At 38.9% G+C, this 23,328-nt stretch overlaps 1 protein-coding gene across 1 annotated transcript in view; it reads left to right on the forward strand.

The window, feature by feature from the left end:
• The first annotated feature begins 2,536 nt into the window (after positions 1 to 2,536).
• The window catches only part of ADSS2 (adenylosuccinate synthase 2), a 42,572-nt gene continuing 21,780 nt past the window's right edge, over positions 2,537 to 23,328 (forward strand). The window contains exons 1-3 of the mRNA XM_086878178.1: positions 2,537 to 4,679; positions 4,981 to 7,378; positions 21,918 to 22,020. Of these exons, the coding sequence (XP_086734304.1) occupies positions 7,217 to 7,378; positions 21,918 to 22,020 (265 nt within the window). The 5' untranslated portion in view covers positions 2,537 to 4,679; positions 4,981 to 7,216. The remainder of the gene's footprint in view (positions 4,680 to 4,980; positions 7,379 to 21,917; positions 22,021 to 23,328) is intronic.

The raw sequence follows: 23,328 nt of genomic DNA on the forward strand, positions 1-23,328 counted from the left end.
CACCTAAAAGCTAATGGGTTTATTCAGAAAGTCTACAGAGCTTTTTTCAGTAGTTTCACAACCATTAGACTTTTCCTTTCATTTTTCCTAATGCTTCCAAGTATCAGGTGATCATAACTCTGGTAGGGCTTAGACTGACAACTTCCAGGGTTCCTGTCAGGTTTTGCTATGCTAAAATATGTGCTCTTATGCTTCACTACTCATTTTTCCTGGCTTCTCTAGCATACTTCAAGAGCATTCTCTCTCCCTCCACACGAGTAGCACCGTCTTTTCAGTAACTTTTAATTCCTACTTGTTTGAACAGACATTTTTTATCTGCAACTTTATTCTGACTCCCAAGTTTGTCTCTTCTTTGTAATCTGTTGCTCATTGCTCAGCTGCCTTCTGCAATTGTCTTGAAGTGCTGATACGCCTTGGGCAATGGGTAGCTGTAGATTTGTTCAGCACTACATCTTGTTAATATCCTTTGTTTTTAGGCATGTCCTTACGTTTTTTAATTCAAAGTGCAAACAAAGTAATTCTCAATTTGACCTGTATATAGATATGCAATATCCGAAAATCATAGATTCCAAACTGGTAGATTTTTTTTACTTTATTAACATAGATCATTAAATACTATCTGTTATTTTCTACAGAAAATGATACTATTACATGTTTATAAAAAAATATTTACACAGAAAAAAACTTTAGCTGTCTGTGAAGCTGCCATCACTTACGACATGAAAAAATTAGAATGATCAGGAATATATTTTGTTTTGATACACTGTTCTTCCTAGTCCTATCAGTTTATGTTTTGCTTGTATCAATGTATACATCTACACAATGCTTTATTACTTGTAGAAAAAGCTTTGATTTACAGATAGTCCAGTTGTGTTCAGTGAGACTACTTACAAACACATGGGCATGCTTGGAAACTCAGAGAGAGCTAGCAAACACAAAAAGGTATCAATTAGTTTTGATGTTCATGAAATAAGTTTCAGCAATCTCATCTGGTAAGAGAAAACATGAAATTAAGAGATGTTCCTTACATTTTTTGCATTCATTGTTATTAATATCAATAATGTCTGCATAATGTTTTTGTATCTTCCATTTAATGTAAGATTAAAATTTGGTAACATCCTAAATTCCTTTTAAGCTTTAATCATACTACAGAATTAAGTATAAAAACATTTTTAGTGGTCATTGCAAAAGCTGACGGGTTTTGCAGCTGTACATGATAACCAACTGCCTTTTGTTCCCAGAGAAGAAGGTATGGGATGCTGCTAGGTCTGTAGAGGAAACAGAGTAGCTGTATGCTAAAGGGATACATGTAAAATACTTAACAATGATATAAAATAAAAGAGGCTATCAGAAATCTTAGATTCATTGATTCATCAAACCATCCCGGCACTAATGAAACTCTGTTCTTGGTCGTTTTCCTTCATAATCTTTTAGCAACAAAGATGTATTATTTTGTAAATAGCATATCCAGTTCTGGAAGCTCCATTTCACTACAGACTATGGTGCTCTGAGAGACATCTGCATCCAAAGTATCACGAGTATACAATGGTCAGACCATAAATTTATTTACACAGACTTTATTCTTGTTTTACTATCTAAGTCTCAGTAAATGGACAGTCAGTGTTGGTTTTGGTGAACTAAGATTCTTTTAAAAATAACACACAAATACTTAGCCCTCATTAGCATGAGATAAGGACAACTAAGAATTTATTTAGATTAAACCTTGAAAATTTAAGATTTCAGGATCCTCCAAGAAAAACCTTACATTTCTTTTAAACTGAGAATATATCTACAGTTCAGCATTCCAATGTCAGACAATCTACACCTCTGAGACTGAATGATTATACCATTAAGAGAGAGAAAAATAAAAAGAAATAATAATTTGAGAGAAACTTGAGCCTAAAAGCATGTAAAATATTCATAAAGCTTTTGGCTCAAGCTTTTCTTACATGTATGTGAGACAACCTGGCTACTGTACAGTATCAGTGACACTTGGGGGACTACAAGACGACTGTCTCTCAACAGCTCTATAAACAAGTCTCTGAGTGACAGGCAGCTGGCAGGGCGCATTTCCCAGCCCCAGAGCTCTCAGAGAATGCCAAATGGGTCATTCTAGAGGTCGAGACATCTTGATCACTTGCCTTTAAGGTCACACTTTGATCCATTCACCTGCTTAGTTTCACACTATCATGGCCCAAAACATCAGATAGGATTAGTAGCAAAAGAAATTAACAGTTTTCAAGACTTGGGGTTTTGTGTTTCAGGTTAGCAAAGACAAAACTCTTCATTCTAACCTGTATTTAACAACAACAAATTGCATTTCTGTTGATGCAGTAGCTCTTACCCACAGCCCTAGTTGCACTTTCAAGAAATTGTGAACTCAGGGTACTGTTTTCAAACAGATTAAGTCTGTGTAAACTGGGGCTACTGTGTTCCCCTCCCTTGAGCTGACACTCTTGCAATGACCCAGATAAGGGAACTATTCTAACAAAAGAACAGACCTAGGAAAAAGGGAATGCTTTCAGCAAATTCAGTATTTTTCTTTTTTCAAATATTGTGTCATATTTGGCATCCCGTTTTAAGGAATAAAAACAGATTTATAGCTTCATTAGGGATTTTTTGTTTGTTTCTTTCCTTTACATAGTGCTTAATTCTTTCTGACTCAGGCATATTCTGAGAAATTTATACATCTATAAAGTCCTTAAAAACAATTAATCACCCAGTATCTTCCACATTTCCTTTCTATTAGACTTACAATGGCTGATGCTATTAGAGACTGAGACAATACAGTGTCTTTGTACACACTTAACCTGTAACACTGTGGAACAGGGAACTTATTTACAGCTGCCTGGAGGGATAACCTGCTGCTCAAATGACAAATAGCAGTGAAATTCTGAGGGGAACACTGTAATAAAAGCTAACTTATATATGTCCATTTTCATATTCAACATATTACAAGCTCTTTAACATATACCTATTTAAATTCCAGTATCATACATACAGAAATCTGAATTTCATTTCTGCTCTGCAAAGGCAGCAATTTGTTTACTGTTCTTTTAGACAAGAATGGAGTATGCAGATCTGAAGAACTCAAAATTGTTTACTTTTTTTCTAGTATTATTATACAAGATAGTTGTATTTGCCATACAACTACAGTACAACAAATAATAATTTACAAATCTCATTTTCAGGCACAGGATTTAGCTTTAAAACTTGTCAACCACAGTATTTTATTTTCCTGTCTATTTCCAGTCTTGTCAACTGCTATCTCATTTACACTTGCATTTAAAAAACGTGCATCTGTATATTGCTACTGAAATTTCCAAAGTGTCCTGTATTATCAGAGCTGTTCTCCCACTGAATTCAAACTCTTGCTGTTGTGGTGATGTTATGATTGTTTACCTTTCATCTTCTGCAGTATATACATCAGGAAATTTCCACTCAATAAATTCTTTCATATTCTAGATACATCTAACCAAAGGGTTGAAACACTAGCTAGTGCATATAAATATATAATTTGTGACAACATACAAAAACATTAATTTGTAATGTTCTTTATCTCATTTTTATCATGATGAAAAAAGATTAATGAATGTAACAAAAATAATTAAGGGAAATTTTAAATGGAAAAGCTAATTTTAAAATAGCAATAACAGGCAACAAGCAAGGATCAATTATATTAGCACACTGTTCAAATAAAATTATGTATGTCCTGACTGTATAATGATTTCTCTTCCTCCTAAGCTAAGCTGACAGCATTGTGGAGAGTTTGAAGTACTACAGATACTACTGCCAACCATGTCTGGCACAGTGATTCTTAGGCTTTTTTTGACTTTGACATTTTCAAAATCTAATATTTTTTGTGAGTCACTCTACATCTTAACATCAACTTCCGATAAGAAAATGCTCTAAAGATGTTGTAAATAATCAGTAACTAAAACTAATTTATCTTTTACTGGATGCTTTAATGAGATAAGTGAAACATTTCAAAATTTTATTCTTTAACACTGTTCTGTAGGACACATTCACATTAGCTAACCATGGCCCACAGACTACTTTCCTGCAAACACTGTTGTAGTGTAGATAAGACCTCCCTGTAAAATATCTGTGTATCACATCATTGTCACAGGCAGAACCAATTTTAACAGAAAAGTCCTACCATAGGCCATGTGCCCTGACATTTTCACTGTTAACAGTCATTTCTTCAATCTATATCTTTCCTGAGACTCAGAAATTGCTTACAGTAGGCAAAACCGTATCAGAAAAGTATTAACATGTCTCAGTAGTCCTTCAACACAATTAAGAAGTATCATTAAGGAGAAACAAATAGCACCCATCAGCCATGAGCTGACAGTCCAGCTGGCCCTCTTGCTTCTTATACCACTTTCCCTTCATTCATGCTCCTGATTTTTTGAACTACTGAAGTTCTTACCCAAATTCTCCTCTAAACTATTTATTTAATTTTTTTAAATGCATAATCAGAAAACATGGGATACTTCATTAGTATAATTGAAAACACAGGGATGTAACAATTTCACATATATCTTTAATACATCTGAATGAAATGCAGATCTCACACTGCTTCTGTTCAGTGTTTATCAAAAATTCCTGAATCTCTTCCATTTACTGGGAGGCAGGAAATGCAGTCAGATGAAAAGCCTATATGTACCCAAAATAGAGTGAAGTTTGTGATAAATGTAACTGCCTCAGTTCTTCATGTCCAGTTAATAACACTTTAAACAATCCAGAAGCCAATACAACCTGAGCTTTACCAGTGTACACTTCTTCCATGGTTCAGTTTTACAAAGTCAATCCCGCATACCATCTTGCTAATGCCAAAAAAGGCAGTCACATTCCTTCACTTCTTTAACATAAACTCTTGCCTTTTTGTACCACCTCTAAATGGCCATCTGACCTCTCCCAGAGCAGATTCAGCTTGACCAAGCAGTGAAAAAAGCAAATACAGTTCATGTATGTTAGAGGAAAAACCCAGTACAGTAGCATTGCATGTTCTTGCTGGTTTTCTTGCTTATACCTGAGGAGCCACAACAAGTGTAGTGCATGATTTTGATAAAGAACACTGGACACCAGTTGTGTTTGTGATTTGATCACAAGTTACCATATTTTAGAAGTATACTATAAATACAGATAGTGAATCGTGCCAATTAAGAATATTTAGTATCTTTTAGTATTAGAATGAAAGCCTCCATTTAGTTTGCAAAGGAGAGGGGATGGATGATGGGCCCACATAATATCACATATTACATAAAAATTCTAAACCTTGCAGTACCAACCAGTATTGATTTTAACTTGATCTTCATTAAATATTTACAGGTTTTCTGGAAGTGAAGTGTTTATTGTTTTCTTCCCTAACAAGAAACCATACCAAAACATAATCTCATAGCTCTCTTACACCAAATGAAAATAGCAGAACAACAGATTCTTGTGTCTGAGACTCTTTACAAAGTGACATTACACTAATGTCCCATTACTATGACACTATGAACTCAAATTTATTTTGAGAGCCAAGGTAGTATTTACTTTGGCAATGGTGAAGTGTTAATATGATTCAGCTATACTGGGAAATCATATCCTGAAACCATCTTGACCATTGCTCGAGGAGTCATGAGATTATCTACGGCCTCAGAAGTGAGTGCCCTAGAGCAAAGTTTGTCACTGTGTCAAGACTGGAGACAAATTACTTCAGCAGCTCCACGTGGCTTTCAGTGACTTCCCACAAGCTCTGTCGAGAGATACAGAAGTCATGACTATATATTTTTTTTCTAGCAAAAGCAGACAAAATATGGACTATAAGGTACGGAACTATGCTCCTTGAATTGTATACAAACAACTGCCTCCCATCATTGCAGTTCCTCAATATCTTTATTCTGATCTGACTACTTTGTCATAGCATCTGTAAGCACTGACATTCAGGATTTATATTTCCAGTTGTTTTTAAAAAAAAAAAGTTTTCTGTCAATTGTGTTGTGTTTAATTATGCATTACATACCTCTCTAGCTTTACAAGACACAGTTAAATTTTACTCCAGTGGCTTTTATAGATCCTTGGCTGGAGTAAATCTGAAGGCGCAAGGAAGCAAAATCAAACACTACAGCCCGCCAGACAGCTGCAGACTGTGACTGCTCAGTGACTCAGGTCTTTGAATAACTGTCTTGGCAATAATTACTACATCATTCAGATTTTTATGCCTTTTTAATAGCTGCTTTACAGAAAAAAAAGGAAAAATAAAAATTAAAAAAAAAAAAAGAAAAAAATCTTCCCTCGGGGTTGTTGGTTCTGTGAAGGAGGAAGGAATGAAGACAGCCACTGAGACATCAGTTCCTCTTCTGAGTGAGCACGGTGAAGGCATTTCTCTGCTATGGTTTTTTCCATTTTTTTTTTTTTTTTCCTCATGAATAAGCCTGGGGCCATGTTCCGGTATCTCTGGAGAAAATGGCCTCTTATACTCAGCCTTCGTCCCCCAAACTTTAATTTATAGTCTTGTAATCATTAATTCAGCAAGCCCAAAGCGCGTAGGCAATGCTGTGATACCTGCACACACGCGTGCAGCCCTGACACCCACGGCAGGAGCCGCAGGTACCGCGGCAGCTGGAACCTCCCTGGGGTAACGGGAGCCAGAGCCAACTCTGCGGGACGGGCACGGCATCAGCACCCTGGTGCCCTCCTCCCACGGCCGGCAGGTACAGGCGCTACCTCAGCGCCGCCATCCCTGCTCGCCATGGCCGCCCCCGCCCCGCCTCTCAGCCTCACGCTGCCGCGGGGCCGCCTGGGGCAATCGCCAAGGCGCCCTCCTGCCGCAGGTGCGGCCCACGGGGACTATGCGCCCCAGCATGCTCCGCGCTCGGCTTCCCGCGGCGTCCGGCGTGGGGGGGCCGCGCGGCGCGCTGGGTAATGTAGTCGAGGCTCGCAGGCGTAGTAGGGGAGCGGCAGGGAAAAGAGCGGCCGTGAGCGGCGTTGGCCGCTCCGGTTTTCCACGCGAGCGAGCGGCGAGCTCCGGCTAAGGGCAGGGGTCGGGCTGGCGGGGAGCGGCGGGGCAGGTCAGGCCGATAGGCGGCGGCACCTGGACGCGACAGCAGCGGCACCGCCCGCCCGCCTGGCGGGGAGGGGAAGGAGGAGGCGGAGGCGGGGGGAACGGAGCGGCCGCCGCGCGCTGCCGCATGTGCCTGGAGCGGCGCCGGAGCGGGCAGCGCGAGCCATGGCGGAGCACGGCGGCCCCGGCATCCCCAACGGCGAGTGCGCCGCCCGCCGCCCCGGCAACAGGGTCACCGTAGTGCTGGGCGCCCAGTGGGGCGACGAGGGTAAGGGCAAGGTGGTGGATCTGCTGGCGCAGGACGCCGACATCGTCTGCAGGTGCCAGGTGAGAAGGAGGAGGGAGGCGGCCGGGGCGCGGGGGAGGCCGCGAGTGTCACCTTGAGGCGGGCGGCCCCGCCGCCGGCCCCGCCGGGCTCTTGTGGTCGCCCCGGTTCTATCTCGAGCGCCCGGGGAGGCGCAGGGCCGGGGGCGGCGGGGGCTGCGGGGCAGCGGAGCCTTCTCTAGCGAGAGCCCCGTGCCGGGCTCCGCAGCCTTCCCGCGCCTCCTTTGTCCCGGCGCCGGGGGAAGAGGAGGAGGAAGGCGCCCTCCTCGCCGCCCAGAGCTGGCCTCTGGCAGGAGGAATGCGCCTGGGGTCGCGTCCTCCCTCCCCCCAGGCCTCCCACTCTTTGTGTCCGGGGGGCACCGGGAAGGGGCCGCGCTCGGCGGCTCCGGCAGCATCGCCGCGGGGCCGGGATCCCGCCCCGGCAGTGGTGGCTGGAGCCCTCCCGGGCCGCAGCGCCGGGAGCGGCGCGAAACCGACCGCGAGTTGTAGGATGCACGTGGGGGATTCGTGTAGTCCGCCACAACTCGGTCGTTTCCAGCTAAAACTGTCTGGTAAATGACTCGCCTGCCCCTGCTCCAGGATCGTTGTTGTACCAATGGGATCCTACATTTACCTGTTTATATATTTATATTTTTTTTTCCTCTCTACGGAGGCCTTATTCCAGCCAAAAAGCAAAAAAAGGGAGTCTAGCTTGCAAGCAAAGTACTCTTAATGCCTACGTTACAACAACACAGATCTGAGGAGATGTTTTTCTTAGTATCTCTAGTATAGCAATTCTGTAGAGCACAACACAGTGAGCTGAAGCTACGCACAGTTTTTCCTTGAAGTTGAGAGATACAGCAACATAAAATGCCTGTACTATGCGCAGGTTTCGCGTCAAGTGTTGTTATCTGTGCTTTTGTTGAATGCGCAAATTAAATTTGCTCTTAAATAAACACATTTTGGAAGTGCCTACCATTCCCCAAAGAGTGCAAACGCTGAACTGGTTGTTATTCCAGTGAGAACTGCACATAAACTGGTGTTTCCAAAAACAAGTCAGTTGCAAAGCTGACAAATCAATACCTTGAACTTCAGAGAATTAAATTTTGAAGTAAAAAAATATATTCTTAAATAGCTGTTTTCACAAATGAATTGTTTTTTCCGCTTGTCTCTTTTTGGGTTTGGCTTTGTTGGTTTTTTAGTTGTTTTTTTTTAATAATAAAATCTGATGTGGTGCTGTGGTATAACTGCCTGGCTTTGTGGGTAAAAGATGAACTGAGTCACTCTGTTCATCTTTTATGACCTTGTTCTTGAAACCTAAAGGGCACATAAACATGTATGTTTAATACTAAGCTTTGGAGGAGAGACAAGAGAGGCAAATAGTGAATTTATGTCTGCACGTGTCATAATGTGCTTGTTACTTGTTTTGAATCAGCTGGGTAAAGGATGAAGGAAAGGGGAAAAATTCTGATGTTATCTCAAGCTTGAAATTCATGGCCATATCCCAAGCCATGAACTTCTGCCATTTCTAACAGCTTCTTGCTCCTGATGAAGGAAGGAGTTTTTCTTCCTCCTTTCTTCCCTTTCCTGTTGATGGTTGTGCTCCCCGAGTCTCCACCCATGCATTAGCTCTGGGACTTGAACACTACTGTAAGTTGATTTAACTCATCAGAGTGGCAGGAAACTCTTACTTGTTTGATTTACTTTCTACTGTTCTTGTAAATAAAACCAGATTTTATTGATTCAGAGGACCTTGGTGAAAAGAGGGGTCCAGGACAGGAAAACCACAAAGAATGGTTTCTCAGAATGAAAGGAGAAAATAGGAATATTCTCCTTCAGTGGCACTGATAAAATAATTTATTATTATCGAATATTCTTGCTGTGTATACAAGCATATTTGTGAACTTTTTGTTACCGCTGGTAAATTGGAGTGTGACCCTTTTGCTTTTTGTAGTGGTACAAGTCCAGAAAGAAAGTCACACACTTGGTCTGGCACTTGCTAATATCGGCTTTCTGTAATTGGAGCTTCTGATTCTTATTTCACCGTTATGCTCTTACTTTTTCCAGGATGGTTCCTTCTGTTCATAAGGCCACAGAGTTGCTAGAATGCCTGCAGATGATGTCAAACATTTCCAGCGTGCTTTTGTGGAAAATTTATTAGTACAAGTGTTGGAGGCCTAGGAAAGTTGATTTAGCAGGTCTGATATGTCTTGGAAACTTGTGTTGTACTTGCAGTGAAATACTCTAAGTTCTTCTCACTGTCCTTTGTTCTGCGCAAATGCAGAGTATGAAAATGGTCCCATCCCAGAAGCAAGATGTGACTTACCACTTCTTGTTACAATGCCTGTAGAGGCATTGTGAGAAGTGCTCTGAAATCTGTGGCTGTGCCTTCTAGGCATGTGTGCTGATGACTCCAATTTGATCAACTAACTGTGGCATCTGGAACCAGGTGCTTACTAGGGTGCAGTTAGCTGAATAAGTGTGTCAGGAAATAAGTTGTGTTATGACTCTACTTCTAAATAGCACCCTCTAGAGTATTTTATCTTAGGTTTAGGAGTTGTGAAAAGAAGTCTTGTGCTCAGAGGAAGAAAATGGTGTTTTCTTTTCAGAAGGTACCTCCAGAATTAATCAGAGTTACTATTATGGTTTCAAAAACAACTATTAGAAGAAGCTAAGCTAAAAGTAAAATATGTCCAGGGGCTGCATGTATGTGATTGCTAATGCAACTGTACTGGCGACTACGATAGTTTCATGAAGATACTGCTAGTGCACAGGGTTCAGATACAATTAATACAAACGTGTCTACGTAACAAGTGAAGTATTTAGTTGTTGTTCCACTGTAAAATCTGAATTGCTCTTGATTTACCCCTTGGAGATTTCTGGTAAAATTATACTATTGATAAAATGAATAGATTGGTGAGACTTTTGCACTTAAACCTTTATCTTGTCTTCAGTGTATTAAAGAACAAAGTCTGTGTACCTGCTATCACGTAAGTCATTGTTCAGACAATAAAATAGAGCAAGAATTGATTTGAGATTTGGGAATAATTGCCAAAAAGACTTTGGTTTTGTATTATTTGATTGTTGTAATTTCCTCTTAGTAAGCAGGTAGCCTTGATGCCAGCAAACCTGGTAATTTTTAAGGTTACCTTGTGCTTCGTAAATTCCACAGATAATGGAAAGTTAAAGGAAAATGTTTCTTGTTCTAATTAAGGACTTCCTACCATTACAGAGTGCAGCCAAGTTAGGGAATTAAATACCAGAGTTTCATTTGTTAGTGGGAGTGATGGAAATGGCAGATTAATGCATGCAAGTTATTTTAGATAATATTTTTCAAAAGAAATGGAGTACCAAAAGATGCTGTGTATCTCTTAGAGTAACAGCACCCCTCCACCCAATCTACCGGTGTTTACCATGCAGCAAAAAATGTCGTATCTGCACCAGTTCTGTTCTCTTTCACTCATTTCATCGGCAAGTTTTTGGTCACTTCCTTTTCTTACTATTGGAAGTAGTTGATATATTCAGCAGCTACAATTCACAGAAGATTTCTAAGCTTTCACAATTTTTTTTATGCCATATTGCCCATGCTACAGAATCCCATTTTCCTTCTTCTTTAGTTTTGTCCTACATGTTGTTGCTACTTCAAAGCAGAATTGCAGCTTCTTACCATATCTTCACATCTGGTTTCAGTGTGATCTGCCTGCTGTGGGATTCTGCTCCTGGGTTGCTAACGTGAAGGAATTGCAGTGTGTAGAATCTTCATACTCCCTTTTCCTCCTCTGCCCAACAGCAGTGTGTACAGCAATGCCACTGCTAATCACTCGGTGTCAACTGTAATGTGTCAACTGTAATGCAACATCTAGAGAAGATTTCAGTGTTTAGATCCTTGTGGTTAAGGATCACAAACAGCTATCAAACAGCTGCTGACTGAAGTCCTCACATCAATGCTGCCTGATACCTTCACTAGATTTTATATGGCTACCTTTTTTTTTAAAAAATGGGAATTTTTTTAATCTTCCATTTGCCAAGCCCACTGTTTTTCTAAATATTCTTATTTGAAAAATATTTTAGTTTACAGTCTATGCAAGCCATGCAGAATTAGGAATACCTGAATCAATAGCTGTAGCTGTTGGTGTTTATTTTTTAGCTGCTCAGGCATTCAATAAGTGATGCTTAGCTAGAGCTTTCTTTAAGTGCTGGGTGCACTGTTGGACCTTGTAGTGGTTGGCAGCATACCAGTGGTGTGCTCTGGTGAGGAAAGAGTCACTAAAATGATGTCTTTGGCCTACCCCATCAGTGCTTACAGACCTACTTTAATGCATCACTGGCAGGTGATCTCTTATTACTGTAAACAATCACACAGTATCTACATTATTTTAAACAGAAGAACAGTTTAAATATGATTGTCCAGCTCATAAAGTTTGTACTATTAACAAAGAAGTCCTTAAAGGCACTGAAGATCAAATTATACCTTGATCTACTGATTTCTCAATGCTCTTAACATCTTACTGTCACCTGTTACTACAGAAGCTTAATTTATGTGTTTGTTAACTGAGATGCAGTACTCTGTAGCAGCTCATTAAGATTTCAAATGTTTTTTTTATTATTTCTAGTGTACTATTTCATGCATTTGGAAGGTGTTTTCTGTAAGTGTTCCCAAAGTCACTTTTTGTTTTTCATGTCCTTTCTTGAATATTGCTGTGAATGCAACAGACATTGGTTTTGTGCATTGAAGCAATGTGGTGCTGGACATATCTGTGCTTTGAATGTTTTTCTTGATCCTTATCTGCTTGCCTCACTTGATTTCTTTTATCTCTTAGGAATAGATTGGTCTTTGTTTTGGACTTGAATAATGACTCCTGTTTCCTACCTAGCATATATAGACATTGCAGCAGAATAAAGTTTTGCAGGTCAAGTCAGAACCATCTCTAAAGAGTCTTTCTGAATAACTCCTTTCAACAGTAGTTCTCAGAGCTAATTCTAGCCGTATAGAGAAATGGATAGAGTTTCTTAAGATTAATAGCCTTCAGTAAAGTTAATGTTTTATTTGTTAGGAGAAAACAGGTGAATATGTAAAACATAGTGTTCTTATTTTGTTATATTCTGCCTCAAACCACAATCTTGATGTGACAACACTTGTACTACACATTCAGAAATTTCTGAAGTCTAGCCAAATTTTGAGAAACCTTTATAAAGCGTGGAACATGATGGCTCCTTGAACTAGGTTTGGATCTTGCAAACATGAATGGATTTTTAAACTAAGAAAATGGCTAGCTGCTGGCTGCTGTTTGTACTGAAATTCAGTAATAGGTTATACACTGGGGTTTATTAGCTGTTTATTCACTGTGGATGGAGAGGGGAGAGAGAAATTAATCACAAAATATATGAGAATGTGAGAAAATTAATTAATAGAAAAACCTTGTGGTTTTTAAAATAGTTTATACATTTTTAAAAGGGGGATAGTTTGCAGTCTTAAGTTCAAAATACAATTTTGACAATATGTCTTGAAATGAGGAATGGATAGCATAGTAATTGCAAAGCTGTGCCTGCTTGAGACACATCATGGGGTTCATACATGCCTCCTCACTAGACTGATGAACTTTTTAAAGGTGTGCTCAGCATTCAGAATCTGATTGTAGCAAGAAGCAGCCTTTCATATGTTTCTTGTCAGTAATGGTAATATCCAGCTTTCTTGGTGTATTTTTGACTTTTCATCTAAGAGTTAAATGAAAATGTTTACAACCATATGATGCCAAAGCAACATCGACTTGCTTCTTGCCCAACTTGGCAGTCACTTGGATAGCTAGTTCAGAAACAACAGTGGTTGCCCTGAGCTAAAAATGAATGCTGGAATGTGGTAGCAATAAAAGTAAACTGTAGAAAAAATTATACACACACACATCTGATGGAGAGAGTTGAGAGGAGTGTATGGCTTCTTCCTTAATGTTGCATGAGATAGCATCTCTTTAAAGTAGACAACTAATTTTTATTCTAGAGGAAATAACTTGAAAGACTTCTTTGCTCTTCCCTGAGGCATCATATTTTTGAGATAGACAACTTGGCATGATCGTGACATAAGAAAAGGCAGTGACTGTCATCATAGACTTTTTGGGTGGATGGTTCTCTTAAATACACATGTCAGTATTTCAAAGCTGCTCTGAATACTCTTGTATTTAGTACCAGTTTAGAGAGTCATTTCACAATATGGTGTTAATTGCAACTTCAGTCTGCTTTCCTCAAATCTTTTTTTTCCCTAAGCACCTTCACTGCGAAGTGAAGTTGTAGTAATGCAGACCAGTCTTAGCAGCGATGGGAGGACTGCTGTAGGCAAGGTGGTTTGAACTGTCTTGATGTGTTCAGAAGGGATTTAACAGTTCTGGTGTTTATGCTAACATCTACTCTGCCCTTGACTAACGAAGATGTGCTCTGGAAATAAAATACCTGATTTTAACGTATGTAGATCTAAAATCTAGAGAAAGATACGCTGTTGTTCCTCATGCATGTTGTTTCATATGCGCACTACATGTTTCTGCAATGATTTTTTACTAGCATCTTCTATTTACGTATGTGCACTTGTAATATTTGGCTAACACACATGGCACACATATATTCTTGCTCTACACAAAGGTTTTCCAGGACAAGGAATGTTTAGCTGTTTTTTTTTTTTCCGTTATAGTGGGAAGTTAGATTTTTGCTTTTATTTTATGAATAAGAACTCCTTTCCTTTTGGTTTTGCTGAATATCTAAATTGGTCCATTCATGTTTCCTATTAGATTGTTGGCACTTTTTTGCCAACAAAAAAAAAAAAAGGAAGGGAAAACCCCAAAGTTTTAAGATAGACTGAATTTAAAACTCAAAAGGGACTGTCTTTCAGTGAATGATGGATGTACTAAGTGTGTGTATTTTTCCTGAAAGAGTCCCATGTGCCAGGAAGATGGAAGAACTGCAAATTCTTATCCCTTAAGCTGGAAAGACAAGTGGTGACATCCTTTGCATGCATTTCAGGCAAACCAGTGAGATTGGCTGCAAACTGAAGAGCAAGGAACTTCTTTGATCAAACTCACCAGAGGAAAGGTGTTCTGGTTCAGGATGTCTCTGTAAGCATTTGAGTAGGGCTTTGTATAATTTTCAGTCTTTTTGGAAAGTGAGATTCCATGTTTCCTGGGTTGTTGACATCACTCAGCTTCACATGAGCTCCTGAGTTAAGAGGCATTCCACATAAACCAGAGCTTGTAACATCCACTTTCATTAGCTGAATTTTGGCTGGTTAGTGTTATAAACTTGAAGTCTTAGCTGATTAAACTTTCTTGCTCTTTTAATTCTGTAAGAAAATAATCTTTTGGTTAAAAAAGAGTATCTCTCTTTAATCCTGGGAGTTGAGGTCATGGTGCAAAAATGTTGATTAAGGTAGTCATCAGTTCAACTTTCTGAAGACCAGCGTAGGTCATCACTGTTTCATCAAATTAACTATATTAAATTATCAATAACTCAAATAAAAAGGTTGGTTCTTATTTGTCCATTGAATCAGCTTAATACATGAATGTTCCTTGGGGGCTTTTCACTAGTACAGCAGTGCAATTCCAGAAGAAAAATTGCTGTTAAATGTTGTTATTAATGCTTCTTTTCCATGCTGTATATGTGATTAGAAAGCTGTTGTGCATGGACATAATGTAGCAATCTAAAGGGCTTTGGGAAGGTTCAGAGTGAGAAGACTTATCCTTAAAGTTGCTCATACATCCTTAGGAGTTTACCAGTCTGGGTCCAAAGCATGACTCTGTAATAGTGACACTTCTAAAATTTTTTTCAGTCTTCAGAGTTATAAGGAAAAAAATTGTAAAATTGCAGTCAGGTGCTTCCATTAATATTGTTTCTAGTTCTGTTCTGTTCTTTGTTCTTCCCAAAATGCTGGCAGTTATGGTGTTTAAAAGCTACAGAAAGTAAAAGGAAGTAATTTTGCATAGCCAGAGGAAGTGCTGAAATGATTAACCTTAAAACTGATAGATGTCATAAGATGTAATAGGACATAGATGTCCTGTTAGAAACTCTATTCAATCAGCATGTTTAAAATGTGTCCTCTTTGATACTATTGATTAGTCTTCAGTGGTTTTTCCAGTGATGCTGTCTGGACAAGGGCACAATGTTGTGTAACTGTTGTGTTTGTTTCAGGTATACAAGTATAGTGTTAGTGGTAAGTGTTGCTTTCCAGTGCTTTGATAGTGGCTTTTGGCTAGCAGGAGTCACTTGTTTGATTTATTGATATTTCAGGCTTGTTTCTAGTAAAATGTCAGCTATCAGATAATGATTTTTTCCCCTTTCAAATTAGTATTTTTAGGCCCTCAACAGTCTTGTAAAAAGGGTGTTTGCAAAGAGTGTTTATCAAACAGCTCCCAGATGAGCAATGCTTGCAGCTGCCTTTGCTATCTTATGACCCCTCTGTGTGCATGTCACTGATTCTGTTAACATTTGCCAGGATAGGTATGTTTTAGAATGGTATCTTGTGTTGTGTGTAGTACTGACCTACCTATCTGAATTGAATATGCAGATTCTTGGGTGTGGTGCTTACCCTGAGAAGGATTTTTGGGCTACTTAATCTTTAACAAGCTGAGGTAAAAAAATCTTGATGTTTTTGTTTACTTTATGAAAATACCTCTGAGCAGCTTACCAGTGTAAAATATTTCAAAAATAGTGTTTTGTAGTGAATGTTTTATGGAATTATGTTTATAGAAAGCAGGTAGGTATGAGGTTTTTGTTGCAAGGATTGCTGTCAATCTTAACGGTAGTAGTGTGATAATTTGTGTATTAGTGGGCACCTTTGTCTCCTGTAAATTTAGCTCTTCTACACATTGAATAATTTGGATATTTCAAGATTACCAGCTAGTGGTTGGGGATCATATGCAGTTTCAAGGAGGTGATTTAAGCATACTGCACTAGTAAAACTGTAATAATGTCTTTTAAGAGTTTATATGTTCAGTTATCCTATACAGGTTTTGTTTAAATATTACAAATTAAGGAGCAGTCATGTTCCTGACCTTACTTTCCCTATTCCACTTGAAATACTTTAAAATAATACTGTAATTAAATAGTGGCAACATTATTCAAGGAGAAAAAAGTCACTATCTCTTAATAGGATTTTAAATTGTTCATCCATCAGGGCATCAAACTAAGTCCTTTACTAGATCCTTCTACTGAAATCACAGAATTGTAGAATGGTTTGAGTTGGAAGGTAGTTTGAAAATCACTTAATTCCAGTCCCCTTCTGCTGTGGGCAGGAACACTTCACTAGACTGAGTTGCTCAGAGCTCCATCCAGCCTGGCTTTAGACACTTTCAGGAATGGGGCATCCACCACTTCTCTGGACAACCTGTTGCAATGCCTCACCACCCTCACAGTAAAGAATTTCTTCCTAATATCTAGTCTCAGCCTATCCTCTTTCAGTTTAAAGCTATTCCCCCTTTGCCTGTCACTACATGCTCTCGTAAAAAGTCCCTCTCCAGGTCTCATGTAGGTCCTTTGGGTAATGGAAGGCTGCAGTAAGGTCGCACCAGAGCCTTCTCTTCTCCAGGCTGAGTAGTTCCCACTCTCTCAACCTGTTTTCACAGAAGAGGTGCTTCAGCCCTCATCTTCTTTGTGGCCTTCCTCTGGACTTGCTTCAGCAGCTCATGTCACGTCGAGACACACAGCAAAGGTTCATGCTTGTTATTCATGATAATTTTCATGCTGTGTCTCCCAATAAATGGAAGGAAGTGTTTTCATTCTAATCCAACTGGCACCCTTTTGAGCTGGATTTTACACTGTAATTTGATAAAGCTGTGGGCTGCTGAAAGCGCTGATTCTTTGGTCACCGAAAATCTTTTGGGAGCGGAGAGAGAGCTGTTGCAAGTATTGTGTCAAAAGATACAAGGACAAAAAGTAGTGAAAGGAAGAAAGACAAACGGAATGCTTTTAACTTATTTCAGTGCTAAGAAGGTTGCTGACTTCTGAAAATCCAATTTTAGAAACCTGAAAGTATGCTTAGACTGCAATGCTATGTCTTGATAGAGATGTAAAAATAAATGGCATTGTATTTAAGTAAAGTATGCTTGGGACTTCAGGCATAGTGCTCGAGTTAGCCCCTTGAAAGGAGCATGGTGTTGCTGGGTGTTGCTGGTTCTTACTGCTGTTTATTTTGGGTTGCTGTTTTGTTGCCAGATGGAGAATTGGTTTTGTGTTCTGTTTTTTGTTCTATATACTCATTTTTCTGTGATGAAAGAGATTTCCTCTGCTGCTGTTCTGCAGAATGGGAAGAAAGTATCCCACTGAAGAAGTTCTTTGTTCAGAGTTCTGCTGGGATCTTGCATCTCTCATGTATAAGAAGCCATCTTTCACCCCTGTCCATCCTGTTGTGCAGTCTCGGTCTATTAGTAGCTGAATCCAGAGTTGCCTTGCTTTCAGGGCTGAGTATCTTGGCCATGGTGCACTTGTTGGCTCAGCCAAAGGAAGTCTTGTTGCGCAGGGAAAAAGGCAAAAGAAACCACTGCTACTACACATGTGTAGTGTATTCCAGACTGGGCAGGAGCATCCTTGGTCTTGCTCCGCATTTGCGCACTGCCTGTGTTGGCACACAGGTATTTCAGTTTTCATATATATGGGAGAGAAGTCCTGTTGTTTGGGTACATAAAAGATTACTGAGATGTGGTAAACTGATTTTTTATTTAGTTAACTAGGGAGTATTGCCAGCCTCATTGTCTGTATATCTTAACTGAAATGACTTGTATGTCTTAATTTCCCTCTGGCAAAAGCTTTATATAAGGTTTTGCATATCATTTGAGCATCAATTTTGTTTAACTAATAGTGAAAATATTTTCCACAGTTAGTTCTCCATTAGTAATGTTTAAATATGTGAATCAAAGGAGTGTTAGTTTGAATGACCTGGCTGGTCCCATTTGGTTTAGTTGGATGAGGGAGGAGGAGTGAGAAATCCAGATGGAAAGCACAGAAGCCAGGAGTGACTTCATCAGTTTAAACCTTAAATTATGCTCAGAGGCAATAGTTGCCTGCATTAACGTCAATATCTGGAGAAGGGAAAAAACAACCCAAAACAAATTCAATCCCCATAACCTAAAAACAACCCTCCCCTTCACCTCAGCACCACTAGAACGCCGAGTTCAGATTTCTGTAATTAGAATTGTTTACCAAACCCATGTTGAGCAATGTCTGAGCACACAACGTGTGTACTCTTCACTGCAAGTTCACTGTAAAGTGTACAGTGTAAACCATTATTTTAATATATTACAACTCATACTGTGTAACCACATGCTTGCATTTCTGTAGTTAGGGTACAGTTTGATACCTGTAAATCAGCAGAAGAATTCTGAAAATCGGGTTCATGACAGACTGTTACTTTAATGCTTTCTTAAAATACTGTTTGAAATTAAAAATGCTTTTCAAAATGGCTCATTTTGACAGAGTAACATCAAGAGCAATGTGAGGACTGACTTAATATTCTACCAGACAGCTTCCATCAATAGCACTTTCGGACTGAGTCTTTTCCTATTGTAGGCATTGTAATATTATAATCAATAATTTCTGAGATTCAACTTTGGGTCTAATCTGAAAGTATGCTTTTGGAAACCTTGAGGTATTCACATGGCTTAAGATGGTGATTTGTCACACATTTTCTACTTTAGTCTCTAGCAAAATCCCTTAAAGTAGAGCTGCTCACAGTAAACATGTAGAATTAAATATCACTGGTTTGCTTCTAGGTGAAGCCTCATCTCTGTTGCCTGAACAGTTCAAGGTTTAAAAGGTAAAATACCATTTTTATTCTGTCAGCCATGAGGTATTTTTCAGTGAGCATGGAACTAACACCCTTGGCATCATTCAGCAGTGCAAAGACGAAATCTTGACACCGCCAGAAGTCAGCAGTATGCTCTCATGACTGGCAGTCAGAGGCTGCATGCTGTACACCTTGTTCAGGCACATATGACTGCTGAACTTTAAGTTGCCATGTCTGAATGGCACTAGCAACTTGGCAAACTTTAGGACACTAAAAATGTATTGTTGATCATGATCTAATTTCTAGAGTGGCCAGTTTTTCTTCCTCTTTTTTTGGCATTCATGACACTAGAGAACTTTTTTCTTTTTTTTTTCTTCTTGATAAATTGAGAAGCAAAACATGAAATTAACTTGTCCAGCTAGTAGAGATTTTCAAATGAATAGTCATTCACTAGTGTTAGTGTTATTTATGGGTTAGTCCAGTTTATTTATGCTCCCGTGGGAGACTTTGGACTTGTCTTCCCATTTGTAAAGTACTAATATCTCACACTGCAGTGTTATACTTCGACCTATCTATTGAATTTTCATTTAAAGCACTTCAGTGCTCGTGTTAAAGTTGTCTAGACTGATATTAGCAGTGAATCTAATAGAAAGGAATAATTTGAAGGAGTCTGATGTGGAAGAAGGTAACTATCACTTTCAGCACAAGTACTTGACTATAAATAATGCTTTAGTGCATAACTTCTTTGCCAAGCAAGGTTTTGCTTACCATCTCAAACACTGAGTAGAAAACTCATGTCTTTTATTACTAAAAATACCTAGTGCATTTTATATAAGTATAAAACTTAATAGTTCTTAAAATATTGTGGACTTTTGGAGTAACTTGCAGTAGCTCAGGAGTATCAGTGTTGTATTTCAAAAATAATTGTGAATGATCAATCTGCTAATGTATCTAGTTAGCATCCTTTTAAGTCAAACACAATTGTGGAGTGGTAGATTGCTGTATAACCTTTCTTAAAGCTGTTGAGTAGAAAGAATGCAAACAGGAACAGGAAGTTTATTCTTGAGCATTTATTACTTTCTTAGAAGAGTAAATTTGAAAAGCCTGCTTTATGTCTTCATTCAATATATTTCATTTGTTGTGAAGTGAAAATTTCTCATTGTCTGGTTGAGTCACTTGCAGTGAAAATCCGCATCCAAAAATCTTTACAGCTACTTCAAGGTAATGTTTACTGCATGGAAAAATTCTGCAGTATGTTACTAAAAAATGTAAACTTTTATTAAACTCAGGCGTGTGCTTTGTTGGGTGAAGGTTTGTAAATTTTCTCTGTTTTCAGAGGAGGTGAAATGGTTGCAAGTCCTCAAATAAATAGTGCTGAAATTACAAAATTTTCATTGCTGACTTCAATGAGATGAGGCTTGTGCCTGTGGCATGCGTCTGTGTACTGGCACAAATGTTTGATATCAACAACTACTCTTTATTCGTATTGTCAGATACAACTTAATGTATTGGATTCATGCTTTGTAATTGTTGAAATAGTGAGTAGCTGTTGAGTCCATTGTTTAGAAAAGTTCATCTGTGATACAATACTCTGAAATATTTCAGATTTAAAATTCCATGCATTAATAACTCTTACAGTTTCTCTTTTTTCATATAAGGCCTTTCTTCATTTTGTCTGTGCTGAAAGGTGGCTTAGCTTAAAAGTCTTTCTTTAAGGTTTTCTTTCTGTGAAGCAGTTTGTTTAACTTCTGGTGTGAGGTGCCTATAAAGGATGTTCCTGTGGTTATGACAAACCGAACCATTATGTATGTAACCTTGTATTGCACAAATGGCTGGGTCACAAGAGAGTATAAGCTTATTTTCAAAAGTACAGCAAAGAAGAACTGGGGATATTTGGTAACTGTTTTGTAATCTTTTTAGTTTCATAAGCCTTTCTTGACCTTCTTTAAGACTTGGTCACAATCTTCTTTTAGTATTTTAGATGGATTTCACAGTTTAATGAATCTCTTAATGCTCTCTTTGTCATAATGAAAAGAGCTAGAAATGTTTGAAGTGTTGGTTTGCTGTAAATGGTTTCTGGTAACTTAAGAAACCACAGTTGTTTTAGTTGTCTTTAGATTCATCACTTAAACAGCATGTTTAACATAACATATATTTAATATAAATGACTTCTACTATTACATAACTTCTCTTATCAGAAAGGAGGTATAGAATGAACTAGGTAGTTTTGCAGGTTACTGTTCACAGAAGGACACTCAAAAGACTGAACCCAAAATTCAGAATAAGCCTGCATGTTGCCAGATGACAAGACTTACCTACCGAAATAACTGTATGGTTTTATACTCCCAGTTTAACTGGGGATTTGTTGTTTGTTTGGTTGGGGTTTTTTTGGTTTGTTTTTTTTTTTTACTTTGCTAAAGTTGCAATTCCACTCTTAATACTTTACTTTCCATAACTGTAACAGAAAACTAATAAAATTGATGATGGCTTTTAGAAATGTTTCACATGCTCTAGAATATTTATATTTCCATCTGGTAATTTTAGAAACATTTTAATCTTATTCCACAATTTTGTACCTTTGATGAACCAAAACACTGTCCAAAGTCTATATGGCAGATAATACTGATGTTGAAATTGTCCAGTTTGACAGAACAAGTTTGGCTGATTTCCTGGGAAATCTCTGAATGCTTTTTTGTAACAGAATTGAAAACCGTGGAACCGATTTATTCGATCTCTGTACTGTGTGTTCATTTGTCTTTAGTATCAAAAACTGTTTAACACTTTTTTTCTCCTCCCCCCACCACTCAGGGAGGCAATAATGCAGGGCATACAGTTGTTGTGGATGCTGTGGAGTATGACTTTCATCTTCTGCCAAGTGGGATCATCAATCCAAAAGTCACTGCATTCATTGGTAAGTGGGACATCTCTAAAAAACAGGCAGTACTGTAGTTACTTCTGACACATTAAAATAACAAAAAATATATGTGAGTACATACAGGATCAGGATTCTTTTTCTTCAGTTTTTCCTAGGCCTAGACTGTTTACTGTCTTCTGAATACTGCCCTTTCTCAATTGTGAAGTTTGGATTACAGAAATTTCTTTTGTGTTGGATAGTTCACCTTTGTTCTTACCTGTCCTACCAATGCTAGCTAGCTGCCCAGTGTATCTTCATTCTCCCATTCTCTTATTTTCTCTACCATTTATTTCTTTTATTCTCAGAATACCGCTCTGTCTTTTAATCTTCAGCCCTAGTAAGTACTTACCAGTACTTTTTGAACCATAGATCTTTCCTCCCTTTTCCATTGGATTGTGAAATGAATGCTTGACTGCAAAAGACTTCCACACTCTAGAGTTCTTACTAAGAAGTCCCCTCAGGAGAATACATTGGAAGGTTTAGGGCAGTGGCAGTACTAGGTGATGTCAGGATTTGTTTGCTTTGTGAAGAGGGATTTAGGCCATCTAATCTGTTGTCCCTAAAAAACTACTTACGTCCTTACTGCTTTCCCTTCTTGGAATCCTGTTTCCAATCCTGCATGATTTGGGTTTTTTTCTTTGGTTTGCTTGGATGGTCAGCCTACTTAATAATGTGGTGTAGGGCATGGAATTTCCTTCTAAAAATGAAGATAAACATAAAACCTATATACACACCATTATAATTATGTTTGTGATTGAGTGCTGTTTCACCAGACAGGTTGGGTCTCTGAGTCACTAAAGGCTATGACTTAGCAATGCTTCCATGTTGCTCCTTTGATATCCAGAGCTCCTGTCCCTTAGGCAGTGTATGTCTCCAAGTCAGTATTCTGTTGCCATGCTCTTCCTGTCACTTCTGCATCTCACTGCTCTGAGCCTGCAGTCTTGCCTTTCAGCTTTAGTGTATGTGCCAAGAGCAAGTGGTCATTGACAGTTTGCTAAAGAGCAGCTGAAGAGCCTCTGTCGCGAGTCGTGTTGATTCATAAACAGTCCAGCTGGTAGTGACTGTATACTCTGTCAGCAGTAAATCTGTACTTGATGGGATTTGGTGGTTAATTGCCTCTTTCAGCTGTTACATTGTGACTTGATAATGGGATAGTTACGGATCAACTTGTCCTGCCTAATACTTCTACTGAAATGGAGCCAGTGAGTGTAATAGATTCCTGTTGATGATGGGAAGTTTGGGATGTTAACTGTTCCTAGTTTTGAGGACTGAGGCAGATGATACTACTTCTTATTTGATGTTGCT

Source organism: Cyanistes caeruleus, chromosome 2 (assembly GCF_971803275.1).
Source record: "Cyanistes caeruleus chromosome 2, bCyaCae1.hap1.1, whole genome shotgun sequence".
Lineage (NCBI taxonomy): Eukaryota > Metazoa > Chordata > Aves > Passeriformes > Paridae > Cyanistes > Cyanistes caeruleus.